This window comes from Lolium rigidum, chromosome 4 (genome assembly GCF_022539505.1).
Source record: "Lolium rigidum isolate FL_2022 chromosome 4, APGP_CSIRO_Lrig_0.1, whole genome shotgun sequence".
Lineage (NCBI taxonomy): Eukaryota > Viridiplantae > Streptophyta > Magnoliopsida > Poales > Poaceae > Lolium > Lolium rigidum.
In genome coordinates, this window is record NC_061511.1 from 113220635 (window position 1) to 113233743 (window position 13109).

General features: G+C 42.1%; 1 protein-coding gene across 1 annotated transcript; it reads left to right on the forward strand.

The window, feature by feature from the left end:
- The first annotated feature begins 1409 nt into the window (after window positions 1-1409).
- LOC124647422 lies at window positions 1410-2009 on the forward strand. The gene has a single exon (XM_047187372.1). The coding sequence runs from the start codon at window positions 1410-1412 to the stop codon at window positions 2007-2009; it is 600 nt and encodes a 199-aa protein (XP_047043328.1).
- Window positions 2010-13109: the final 11100 nt, after the last annotated feature.

Below are 13109 nucleotides of genomic sequence, written 5' to 3' on the forward strand. Positions count from 1 at the left end.
GCTTTGGTGCTTCCTCTGCAAGGGATGTGTCTGCATCATCTAGCCTTTATCTTCATCTTCTTCAGTTTCAGTTTCTGCTTGTCTACTAGCTTGCTTGGTTTTCATGCAATGCCAACACACAGACTGTTCCCATCCTTAAAAATAGTCTTTTTCATATGTCTGGATGCACCATGCCATGCAACAGTTAGACAAGAACCTGTCCTCATCTTCTCCCCAAGATGTATGTACACTAGATCTCCAAGCAATATACTAGATATATATAGCTATTAGTGCAGATATATCAAATCCACTATAATGCCTGTAGTCTGTAGTGGCAATATTTAGTGCAGGCAGTAACACACATGTGGATATATATGGACATCATTAGGTCATGTAGAAATATACATGTGAATAATCATGTGTCCCTTTGCTTGTTTTCAGTGACAAGTTGACAGCTCCATCTTACTAGAATACTAGGGTGTTGCTTCTTTGATCATATATGTACATAAGGCCACAGAAGCCAAAACTATAGTAGTACAAGTAAATGGACCTGAAACCTGAAGCAATGCATGGTGAATACATATCCATAGCCTTCATCTGGGCATGCAATGATCAGGGGCACTACTATACATGTGTGTCACCACATGTAAACATTGTATTATCTGAATCACAAACAAAGTGTACACTCACTGTTTGAATTGCACTCCTCCTGAGCTGGGAGTACTATTAAGTACTATTAACAGCAGTTTCTGGATAGGCCCACCCAGGATTAAACAAGACTCTTGCAGGGGCTGTCTGCTCTTGGAGAGGCAGTACTTGGCCTTTCTCTCTCTGCATGCAAGTGAGTGCCACTGGGGCTCTTGTTGCTTGGCATGCCAAAAAGGAGTCCTGCCAAAAGCAAAAAATATATGTCTACCTAGTGTCCGGTGACACGCACCATGCCATTGGCCATTGCAGGCAGACAGGCAAGCAGCTCTGCTTATAAATCAGCACCTCCCCTGCAACTGCAACTGCCATTACCAGCTTCAGCATCACAGCCACAACACCTCTCTAGCGTTTCCTACTTTGGCTAGTATCTTGCTTCTCCCATACAAAGTTTGAAAGTTGAACTAGCGGAAGAAACTAGGCAGGGGAAGAGAGGACAAGTTTCTTCGCTTACAGGTGAGCTCATTTGTTCTCTGCGGTTCAATATTTGTCTGAATATGTTCTTTGCATATGTGCCATGTTCACCTTCATGAATCAGGCTGTGATGCATGATCAGAGTTGCTTTATTCAGATAGCTGCAAAAAAAAATTTTAAAAAATTGAACATAGTTCTGTTTCAGATTTCGGCAGGCTCTGAGTGAGTTATGCCTCAAGGTTTTTCTAGATTTTGAATATTGTCATGTTCCACATTACAGCAGGCTAAAGTGAACTAGAAGCTGTGGAGGCATGGGCAAGCTTGTGAGGCAATGTGACATGGAAGTCATGAAGATGGCCATGCTCAAGCATGAAGAGACCTTCAGGCAACAGGTTCATGAGCTGCATCGCCTTTACCGCATCCAGACGCAGCTCATGGCCGGCGACCTTAGCACGCGCCGGCAGCCTCGGAGGCGCGGCAGCAAGCAGCCTCGGAGGGCGCTGAACCTGCAGCTCCCTGCCGACGAGTACATCGTCGGGACCGGCGACGAGGACTACGAGGGCTGCGGAACGGAGCTAGAGCTGACGCTCGCCGTCGGCGGGACGACCGGCACCGCTTGCAAGAACAAGGTGAGCAAACGAGCAGAAGCACACTACAACGTGGGAGGCGGAGGTTTCTCCTCCCCCTTCGCGTCCGACGGCTCCGGCGGTACGAGCCTCTCGTCGTCGCCGCCGTCGTCGATCGAGTACTCCGAGGGCGCCGCCGGAGTCGCCTTCCACGGCTACGTGGCGCCGCCGCCGCCGTGCCAGAGGGCGATGGCGTTCGACCTCGGCGTGGCGGAGGCGATGAAGCAGCACCAGTCGCCGTGGCAGCTGGTGCAGTGCCAGTACCTCAGCCTTAGGATGACATGAGCACCACGAAGCTCATCGCATCATCCATTATATGCCTGCCATGATCACGTCGCGCTAGTAGATTGTGACATTATGTTGCGTTGTAGAAGAAGCAGTAGCCACTATATATTATGTTTTCCCCTTTCTTTCCTTTTTTTTTTGCTGTTGCTAAGTGAGCCATTAATGGAGCTTGGGAAGGATTGACTTCTGAGTTCTGACCACGAATTCCTCCCGATCCCAAGCTGCTAATTGATTGATCATGGCAAATGAGTGCATGCTGATTGATTAGTCAATGTTCAGAGTTTAGACTGGCGTGAATTGATGAATAATATGGCATGTTCATGATTTGTACTCCTTTGTTGCGTGCATGCATATAGGAAAAGGTAGACATGAAAAAAGGTCAAATGCAGTAGAAAGTGATATTCAGAGGAACAGACGTGCAGAGAAACTACTAGAAAGCATGAAAAGAGAATAGTGTTATGGTACATAGGGAAAAGGAGGCTACGTTATTGCAGTACAAAAGGTTGCAGTTGATGGACAGTAGATGTGGTGGTCATGTTTGATGCTCCAAAATAACATAGAGTTCACATTTTTTGATTATAATTAGCAGGAGTCCATTATCCATAGAACATACCAGAACACAGAGGCCGTCCATCATGATGAAATAACAATGAGATTTTTTAAAAATAAAATGGTAGAAATATATGATAAATTAGAAGAGTTCAAACTGCAGTACCTGAATATAGTATGTGTTGATTCTGGCACACATGAAAAATCATATAAACGATCAAACTTTTTGAAAACACCAACAATGTGAAGCCAAGATGGGTCTATTCTATATCAAGTGGTGCTCATTTCTGCATGAAGACCAAAGTTCAACCATTGAAAATGGCACCTTTACAGATTTCATGGTCCATGAAACACATAGATGCACCAATAAATCATTTATTTTTCAAATCGAGCTAAGTAAGCAAAAGATAAATAAAAATGACAAAATGTTGTCAAACTACAAAAAATAGGGAACAACAGAATCTAAGGGGCTAGCAATTTTAGGAATTTTTTGTGCGTGAAATACAGACCTTTCAGCTAGAAAGACCAATCATATTCTCATTTGATAAAAAATCATCTACCACTTGGTCATAACCAAAAACTACAAATCTAATGCCAGGGCCGGGCCGGCGAAATCCGAGGCCATGTGCGAAATTTTAAAATGGGCCATCTCTTACTAGAAAATTATAACTAATAAAAAAATATTATTTATATATGTCTTAGATGGATGTTTAAACTACAATTTTGACCGCGTCTCTAGATTTTAAACAAGTGGTAAAATCATATTAAGAACGATTTTAAGAGAAAACATATTAAGTATGTGTAATAGATAAAAACAATATAAGAACTATAACTATCCCATGAAAGGAATACAATAATACTATGCTCACAATTGTGATAAAAATTACCTTCCAATTTATAAATTAAAACCGTAGTGATTAATTAAAATCTGAGAAGTCGTCATATCCCAGTGTAGTCTTCTTCTGACATGTTTAAAATTGAAACTAAAATTTTATTTCAAGAGTAGGGTATCTAGAACTATTTTTACGTATTAGCGATCAATCGGAGTAACTAAATTTGGAGAAAATGAAATAAACAATGTAGTATTATTCCTACATGTTTAAGAACTGAAACTAAAATTTTGTTTCAAGAGTAGGTATACTGTATTTTGTATTTAGAACTATTTTTACATAGTAGCCATCAATCGGAGTAGCTAAAATTTGGAGAAAATGTAGTCAGACATATTTTTACATGGCAGCCATCAATCTCACTAGCTAAAATTTGGAGAAAATATAATCAGAACTATTTTTACGTAGAAGCCCATCAATAGTAGTAGCTAAATTTTTTTAGTCTTCTTCCGACATGTTTAAGAATTGAAACTAGAATTATTTTTTCAAGAGTAGGTATACTATATGTTGTATTTATATATAACTATTTGTACATACTGGCCATCAATCAGAGTAGGTAAAATTTGGAGAAAATGTAGTCAGAACTATTTTTATATAGCAGCCATCAATCTGAGTAGCTAAAATTTGGAGAAAATATAGTCATAGAAGCCATCAATCGAAGTAGCTAAAATTTGGAGAATAGTACATGTTCCTACCTCCAGCTTATACGTACCCAGGTCAAGGCTCGCTGAATAGTACCACCAAAGCTAAATTGGTTTTGTGAGTAATTTCTGAATTATATTCCATATAATGCACAAAACAAATTATGGGCCCCAAAAAATTTGGGGCCTGTGCACACAGGCTGCACTCCTGTGGGCCTGGGCCTGGGCCTGTCCAAGGCCATAGGTGTTAGGATGATCTTCACGTGGTCGAACCCAACTGATCGGGGACGCCCAACCTTATCATTGGTTGGTGGGCCCCTGTCGCCACGCTATATAGAGAGATGGGGGCCGGATGCACGCGGTACAAGGTTAACCAACGCGCTGCTCACCCGACCGAATCCCTACCGATCTAGGGTTCTAGCACGTGCCGACGGGAAGCTCCGCCACCGCCGCCACCACACGCTCACGCCACCACCGTTGCCATCATGTCGACGTCCGGAGGTTCCTCTTCCAAGGGAGAAGGTAAACCGTCTCTCTCCCTCTCTCTCTCTCTCGTTCTATCTCTCCCACGCACAATACAAGTTCAAGTTCTTTACAAAGATAGTATGATCCCGGCATTAGATCTACACTAGTCGATCCTAAGATTTAACATTGGTATCGGAGCAGTCTAGTTTTGTAGATCTTTTGTTTCGGTTAGAAAAGAAATCAAAGATCAAACCCTAGTTCATCCCCACCGGACAGAAACCCTAATTTGAAAAGGGAAAAGGAAACGTTTTTCTACCGCCCGTGGCCCTCGGGCTCACCGGCAAAGGTTGTGCTGCCGCAAGGCCGCGCCGCTCCTCTCGGTCCCGATGCGCATCGGTATGCCGAGGCATCGGGAAGAAGTGCTATCTTCTCCTCACCGTTTTCCCCTCGGGTGGACTCGGTGGAGGAAGAAGAAAAAGAAAAGTGAAAGAAACATCACCGTGCTGCGGCTGCTGCTGCACGCCGGCAAAGAAGGGCACCGCCACTGCACCGCTTGACGGCGGTGCGTCCACCGCTCGGGTGGACGCAATCACCGGCAAGAGGCACAGGGGGCGTCGCTGCTCCCCCTGCACGAGCGATTGCGAGGAGCCGCCGAGCGGCGCCGTCGCTGGCAAGCCACCAGGCGCGCGTGAGAGAGGGAGAAGTTTCTCCCCGCCGCCAGAGAGAAGGAGAGACAGGGGTCGGGGGAAAATGGCGTTATAGGGTTAGGGTTTGGCCGGTTGGCCCCTCTTATACCGGCCGAAAGCTATGCCCGACTGTCGGATTCAATCTGACGACCATGAGCGTGCGGCGTAGGCTGCCCGCATGGGCACCGTGGCCGGGCCACGTGCGGGTCGTTGGCAGGCCGCACAGCGTACATGCCGCGTGAGCGCTGCGTTGCTGCGCACCGCGTGGGCGGCGACAGTTTCTCTGTAAATTTTTTATTACAGAGCACAGTTTTACTGTTTTTCTGTTTTATTATTTACAGAGGCATTTTAGGCAGTTTTGGGTCATTTTTTGGCCAAATTTTTTCTAGTTTTTTCTGAATAAATAGGACCAACCAAATATTTGTTCAGAAATTGAAAAGTGAAAGAGATGCCTCTGAAAAGTTCAAAAGTTAATAGTTTAAATTCACAGTTTCCGTTGCATATAGTAAAAGAAGCATTTTAAATGCAAAAGTAATGATTAAAATTCAAAGTTGAATAAAAGTGATTATTGTGATAATTATGGTTCTGTTATTTTTGTACCAACGTTATTAATGACATGATCATATTTTGTTGCAATGATACGTGCATTTATCTCTATTTCTTCCCAACGGTGATATAGTTTTATTTTCATTAACAGTTGCATGTCTTAATTCGGACCAACGTTGGATTATAATATGCAATTGTACTGTTCTCGCTCATTTGTGGTTTTCAGGAGGGTACTACTTGATGAGCTGCATCAACGATGTTCCCACCCTAAGAGGGGATAACTACACAGAGTGGAAAAAGAAGGTGGATTTCGCCTTCGTAGGTGCTGAGGTGGCCTGAGTGCTTGACACACAACATCCCATAAAGCCTGCTGACCCTCTGTTAGAGATGACAAGGATGATGATGATGCATGGGACAGAAATAAAAAGGACCATGCTCCTGTGGAGGTGGCCTACACTTTAGAGAACAAAAAGTGGCAGACTGCTAATAAAAAATGCATGACATTTATAAAGAACAAAATTGAGAACGTCATCGTGGGCTCAATTACACGAGTGTGCTTCCATTGGGGAGTACATGGAAAACATAAAGAGTCGAGTTCATCGGTTCTTCAAAGACATATGCAACCCAGCTGTTCAAGCAGCTGGTGACAGAGAAGTACACTGGAGGTGCACATGGCATCAGGGAGCACATCCTCAGGATGAGCAACCTAGCTTTAAAGCTGAAGCCCATGGACGATGACCTGGAGCTGAAGCCTGCACTTCTGGATCACTTGCTCATGGCTTCATTGCCATCACATTTTGACAACTTTGTTGTCAATTACAACATGAACCCTAAAAAATGGGACATAGAAAAGGCCATTGCCATGTGTGTGCAAGAGGAGGACAGACTCAAGACACAGAATGGAGGTTCTCTAAATTATGTGAAGGACAATAAGAAAAGTACCTTCACAGAAAGCAACAATGGCTCTCCTTCCAAGAAATATGCAAAAGCTCCAACGCAGCATCATCAGAAGTTCCAGCACAAGCCAATGCCAGTGAACAAAGATCAGTGTCTTCACTGTCAAAAGACTGGGCACTACAAGAAAGACTGTCCTGATTGGCTGAAAGAATTAATGGCAAAGAGAGGTAACAATTTAGTTTCCTTTGTAAATGAATCCCTGTATACACAGTTTTCGAAATCTACTTGGTGGATTGACTCAGGTGTTCATGTTGCAATTTTTTTACAAGGATTCCATTCGACGCGGACTACGAAAAGAAGCGAAGGATGCGTTGAAGTCGCGAATGGAATTCAAGCAGATGTTGAAGCTGTTGGCGACGTCCTCTTGGAGCTAGCTGATGGCTTGACTATTCTGCTTAAAGATGTCTTATTTGTTCCTTCTTTACATAGAAATTTTATTAGTGTATCATGTTTGGATAAAGACAGTTACCATTGTTATTTTGGACATGGCAAGTGTGCCATATGGTGTAATAATACTTATGTGGGAGTTGCTTTACTCCATGATGAGCTTTATTTATTGTCCTTGCGTGAAAAAGTATTGTCTGTGTGTAAAGTGAATGAGCAAATATCCGCGTCGGAAAAGAACAAAAGAAAAGAAAAAGAACTGATGAATCATCGAAATTATGGCACTGCCGCTTAGGCCATATTTCGAGGGGGGGAATAGAAAGACTCATTAAAAATGATATTCTTCCTCCATTAGAATTCTCAGACATAGAACAATGCATCGATTGTATTAAAGGAAAATTTGTGAACCAAATTACAAAGGGTGCTAATCGAAGCACCGCAACACTAGAAATAATTCACACCGATATATGTGGACCATTTCCTGTGAAAAGTGTGGATGCCTATGATTCATTCATAACATTCACGAGATGATTACTCCCGATATGGTTATATTTATGCAATCAAAGAAAGAACAGAAGCGTTGGATAAATTTAAAATATTCAAAGCTGAAATTGAAAATCAGCATGATAAAAGAATAAAGATAGTGAGATCTCGATCATGGAGGGAGTACTACGGTCGACATACTCCATATGGCTAAGTCCCTGGACCTTTTGCAAGGTTCTTATAGGAGACTGGAATAGTCACCCAGTATTCTATGCCTAGGGCAAACCTCGGCAAAATGGAGTAGGCTGAAAGGCGCAACCTTACCCTTATGGACATGGTGCGCAGTATGGTGAGCTATTCCACCCTACCATTGGGATTGTGGATTGAGGTGTTAAAAACCGCTATTCACATTCTAAACAGAGTACCAAGCAAATCGGTGTCAAAAACAACGTATGAGCTATGGACAGGGAGAGTGCCTTCTCTAAACCACCTGAAAGTGTGGGGAAGCCCCACCGAGGCCAAAGAATTTAATCCAAATATCGCAAAGTTAGATACCAAAACAGTCAGCTGTAATTTTATTGGCTATCCTGAAAAGTCAAAAGGTATCGTTTCAACTGTCCAGACAAATATATAAAGTTTGTGGAAACGAGACATGCTGTCTTCTTAGAGGTCGAAATGATGAGGGGGAGCATGGTAGCTCGGAAAATTGGTCTTGAGGAGAAGATGGAGCATGCACCTAATCCGATGACTCAGGAGCCATTTTTTGCGGTACCATGTGCACCTGCACCGATAATCCATGCGATTGTGGTGCAAGCGCTTATTGTGACTCCACCCATGATAACGATGAGTAAAAATTCGGAACCTATCCGTCTGAAGCCGAATGAACCATTTGCTGAGCATGAAAGGAAGCAACAACAGTCACCTCCAGAAGTCGAGCCACATGTTGAGGAACAAAATGCTCCAGAGAATGAGGCCCCTAGAAGGTCTACAAGAGCTAGAAAATCATCCATTTCGACTGGTTACAAAGTTTACAACACATAAACAGTTCATATGGAAGGTGATCCCACTTCATATGTAGAAGCCATGAGAAGCCCAGATTCATCAAAGTGGGTGAAGGCCATGGAAGACGAAATGAGATTGATGAGTGCCAACAATGTTTGGGACTTAGAAAATATTCCTAAAGGAGCCAAAACAGTGGGCTGCAAGTAGGTCTACAAAATAAAATATGACTCCAACGGGAATGTAGAAAAGTACTAACCACTACTTCTGGCAAAAGGATTTACGCAAAGAGAAGGGATAGATTACAATGAGACATTTTCTCCGAGTATCATGTAAGGATTTCTTCAGAATCATAATGGCACTAGTTGCACATTTTGATTTAGAGTTGCATCAATCGGATGTAAAGACGACATTTCTAAATGGGGATTTAGAAGAAAATGTCTACATGAAACAACCCAAGGGTTTTATCATGGAGGGCAAGGAAGAAATGGGATGCCTCCTAAAGAAATCCATTTATGGATTAAACAAAGCCTCCAGATAGTGGTATCTAAAGTTTAATGAAATAATTAAGAGATTTGGATTTAAAAAAATATTGAGGACAACTGCGTTTATGCAAAGTTTAAAAGTGGGAAATAAATTTTCCTAATCTTGTATGTGGATGATATTCTGCTTGCGAGCAGTGATGTTAGTCTACTACAAGAGACAAAGAAGTTTTTGTCCTTAAATTTTGACATGAAAGATCTTGGTGAAGTATCATATGTTTTGGGCATAGAAATTCACCGAGATAGGAAAAATAGAGTATTAGGACTATCGCAAAAGGCTTATTTAGAAAAGATTCTAACTAAGTATAATATGCATAAGAGCAATGCCACACCTGCCCCTATAGTCAAGGGCGACAGTTTTGGGAAATTTCAAAGTCCCCAAAATCAATACAAGCTCGATCAAATGAAAGCGGTTCCATATGCTTCGGCCATTGGAAGCCTACAGTATGCACAAGTGTGCACTCGCTGACTTAGCCTTTATCACCAGAGTACTTGGTAGATATCAAGAAAATCTAGGTTTTAAACACTGGAAAATGGTAAAGAAGTAATTGTGTTATGTGAAAGGCACAAAGAACTATATGCTAACATACAGAAGATCTGATTTCCTAGAAATAAGAGGGTATTCAGATGCATATTTTGCGGGTGATAAACATGACAGAAAATCCACATCTGGATATGTATTCACTCTCGCAGCGGGAGCTATTTCGTGGAGAAGCTCCAAACAGACAATAGTTGCATCATCCACGATGTATGCAGAATTTATAGCATGTTATAAAGCCATGGGGCAGGCATTATAGTTAAAGATTTTTATACCCGACTTGAAAATGGTAGATTGTATTGATAAACCACTAAAGATGCACTTCGACAATGAGCATGTAGTATTTTATGCTCACAACAACAAGTCAAGTAATGCTACGAAACCGATTGAGGTTAAGTATTATGTTGTGAAACACAAGGTCCAGGATCAAACTATAAGTCTCGAGCATATAAGGACAAAAGATATGCTTGTGGGTCCGCTAACGAAAGACTTACCACCCAGCGTGCTCAGGGAACACGTAGCCAGCATGGGTTGAAGGGAAAGTCTTACCTATCCTGGATCATAAGAGGCCCAAAAGTTAAAGAATTTGTTTCAAAATAGAGAAGTTCATTGTGGCTGTCTAATTCTATCAGCAATAGAGCTGTGACGATGAAACATGTCCTATGGGCTGATCCAAAATCAAACGAATAAAGTGAAAGTATAAACTTAGAAGAAAAGGTCGAACCCAACGGATCGAGCACGAGCCTTTGACCTCGTGCCGCGCCTACGATCGGGGGCGCCCAACCTTATCCTTGGTTGGTGGGCCCCTGTTGCCACGCTATATAGAGAGGTGGGGGCTGGACGCATGCCGTAGGAGGTTAACTGATGCGCTGCCCACCCCACCGACATCCCTACCGATCTAGGGTTCTAGCGCGTGCCGACGGGAAGCTCCGCCACCGCCGCCACCACACGCTCACGCCACCGCTGTCGCCATCATGTCAACGTACGGAGGTTCCTCCTCCAAGGGACAAGGTACACCATCTCTCTCTCGTTCTTTCTCTCGCACGCACAGTACAAGTTTAAGTTCTTTACAGAGATATTATGATCCCGGCATTAGATCTACAGTAGTCGATCCTAAGATTTAACAATAGGAGCCCTATGTTAGATGATTAACCTAATCTGATGCTCAACGACAGCTCCACATTTCTCAAATAAGTCCTTCAAATCATTAGTAACAAGTCATATAGAGGGGCCATCATCGCAAAACCAATGTATAAGAAAGCAACCTCACAATTTTTTTTGGAATTGATAGATTAGGTTCCATACACTACTGGAGATAGGCGCTTCATTCCCGGCCCGTAAGGGCCTTTAGTCCCGGTTGGCCAACCGGAACTAGCTAGGCGGGACTAAAGGCGAACTCTTTAGTCCCATCCCGGTTACCAGCTGGGACAAATGGCCCTCCATGTGGGCTACTGGCGCACGTCACGGCGAATGACCTTTAGTCCCAGTTTGTAACACCAACCGGGACTAAAGGCTATTCATTAAAAAAAATCTTGTTTTTTAATTATTTTTTCACTCCCTCTTTTTTTTCTATTTTTTTTAGAATTTCTAGTGTTTTAGTTATTTGACAAGTTTAGTCTCTAACTACACTTAATCTCTACTCAAATTACTTACCCGTGGTCAAACTTTTCACCTGGTCACCCACCCTCCCACTACTCTAGCACTAGCACGCTTAACTTCGGAGTTTCTTCCCGTCCCGCTTACAAGTGCTTCGCGCGCATGTTGTTGATACTAGTATCATATCAATCTTATTAACATGTTGGTCGATGTCACACTTCTTTATTGTTTAAATTCGAAATAATTATTTTAATAAACAAAAGTAAAGTTGTAACAATAATCTTGAATAAATAAATAAATATTAACTTTTTTATTTGTATTATAATTAATTTTTTAATAATTTTAAATAATTTTTTGCCAAACCTAAAACCAAAAAATTTGAAAATCTAAAAATTGGCAAACTTTATGGTTAAGTAATAGAAATCTTTATGCAGGATGCAATTATTAATTTAAAAAATTTAAAAATATAAAATCCTGAATTTCTAGCAAAAACTAAAATGTTCCCGCTTTCATATTTTCATTTGGAATTTTGAGAATCTAAAAATTAGCTAACCGGGTAAGCCTGGGTGAATTCGGATGTAACTTTTTTCCACGATCATTTTGATATATTATACATTTTTTTTGACGTCGTATGCAACCAGAAAAGCCGTTTTACCTTTTTCTAAACTTTATTTGCAAAACAAATTGAAATTCAAATTTGTTAATTTCCCCTAATAGTAGGTTACGTGACATAGAGGAATCTCAAAACATTTTTTTATCATTTTTTTATCATTTTCTTTTATATTTTACAAAGCTAAAAAGGTGATCCACGTGGGGAGAAGGGGGTGGAGGTGCGTGGGAAGCCAAAAAAACAAGAAATCATTTAGTCCCGGTTCGTATTGCCAACCGGGACTAAAGGGTAGACGACGGTGGGATCCAGATCATTAGGTAGAGGGCGGTGGTGTAGGAATCATTTTATTGTCATACCCCAGCTTCCAAGTGCGGGGTCGCAAGTTCATCAATCATGGTGTTGCGACATGGATGTTGCAGCAGACCGTTAACATACATGAGATCATGGGTCTGCCGTATGTGTTCGAGATAAGGAATGAAACTATACGGAGGTATTTCCGAGGATGTTGATGCGTCTTTTATATCGTTGTCCGACAACTGATACACTATGCCTTCATTGTTCAACTTGATTCGATGCTGTTCTGGAAACTTAACCAGATTTTTTTTGAGAAATAGTGTCTTCCGTTCATGAATTTCTATACTGCACGTAATAGTTTATCTTTACATGACATAAGTAGCCTAATTTTATGACATAAGTAGCCTAATTCTACTTTTTCCCGGATTGAACATGGTTTCAAGAGTGCATTTATTGTTCTTTCAAGTGGTTGTTAACAACTTAGGTATCCTATTCCTCTTTGCTTGATCGATAAAATCAATAATTATGATGTTTTCTGCATTATAACTGAACTCTATTTCCCTTGAAGATTGCAAACTATTTTGGCTACTTCGGATGAAGCCCGGGCATGGGTACGTGAGCACGCGGTGAGAGACTGACACGTGTCTAACGGTGTTAGTTGTCCGTGAGATGACATTTGTAATAAAAAAATTATGTCACCCCGATAAAAAATCGCACGTCCCCCTTTTTAACCGCTGCGTCTTATCCTCTCCACATCTCTCTCCAAGCCACACACACCTTTTCTCTGTCTCTCTCCCCTAACCACGATGGAAACACCGATCCAGCGGCGAAAATTGAGGAGCACCGAGCTGGAGAGGTTGCCGTCGTCGCCGCGTCCGCATCGGGACGCTTCCTTCACGCGAGCACGCGGCCGCAGGGGAGGC

Coding starts and splice junctions, on each gene's coding strand:
- LOC124647422 (XM_047187372.1), top strand. CDS start 1,410: ATGGGCAAGCTTGTGAGGCAATGTGACATGGAAGTCATGAAGATGGCC.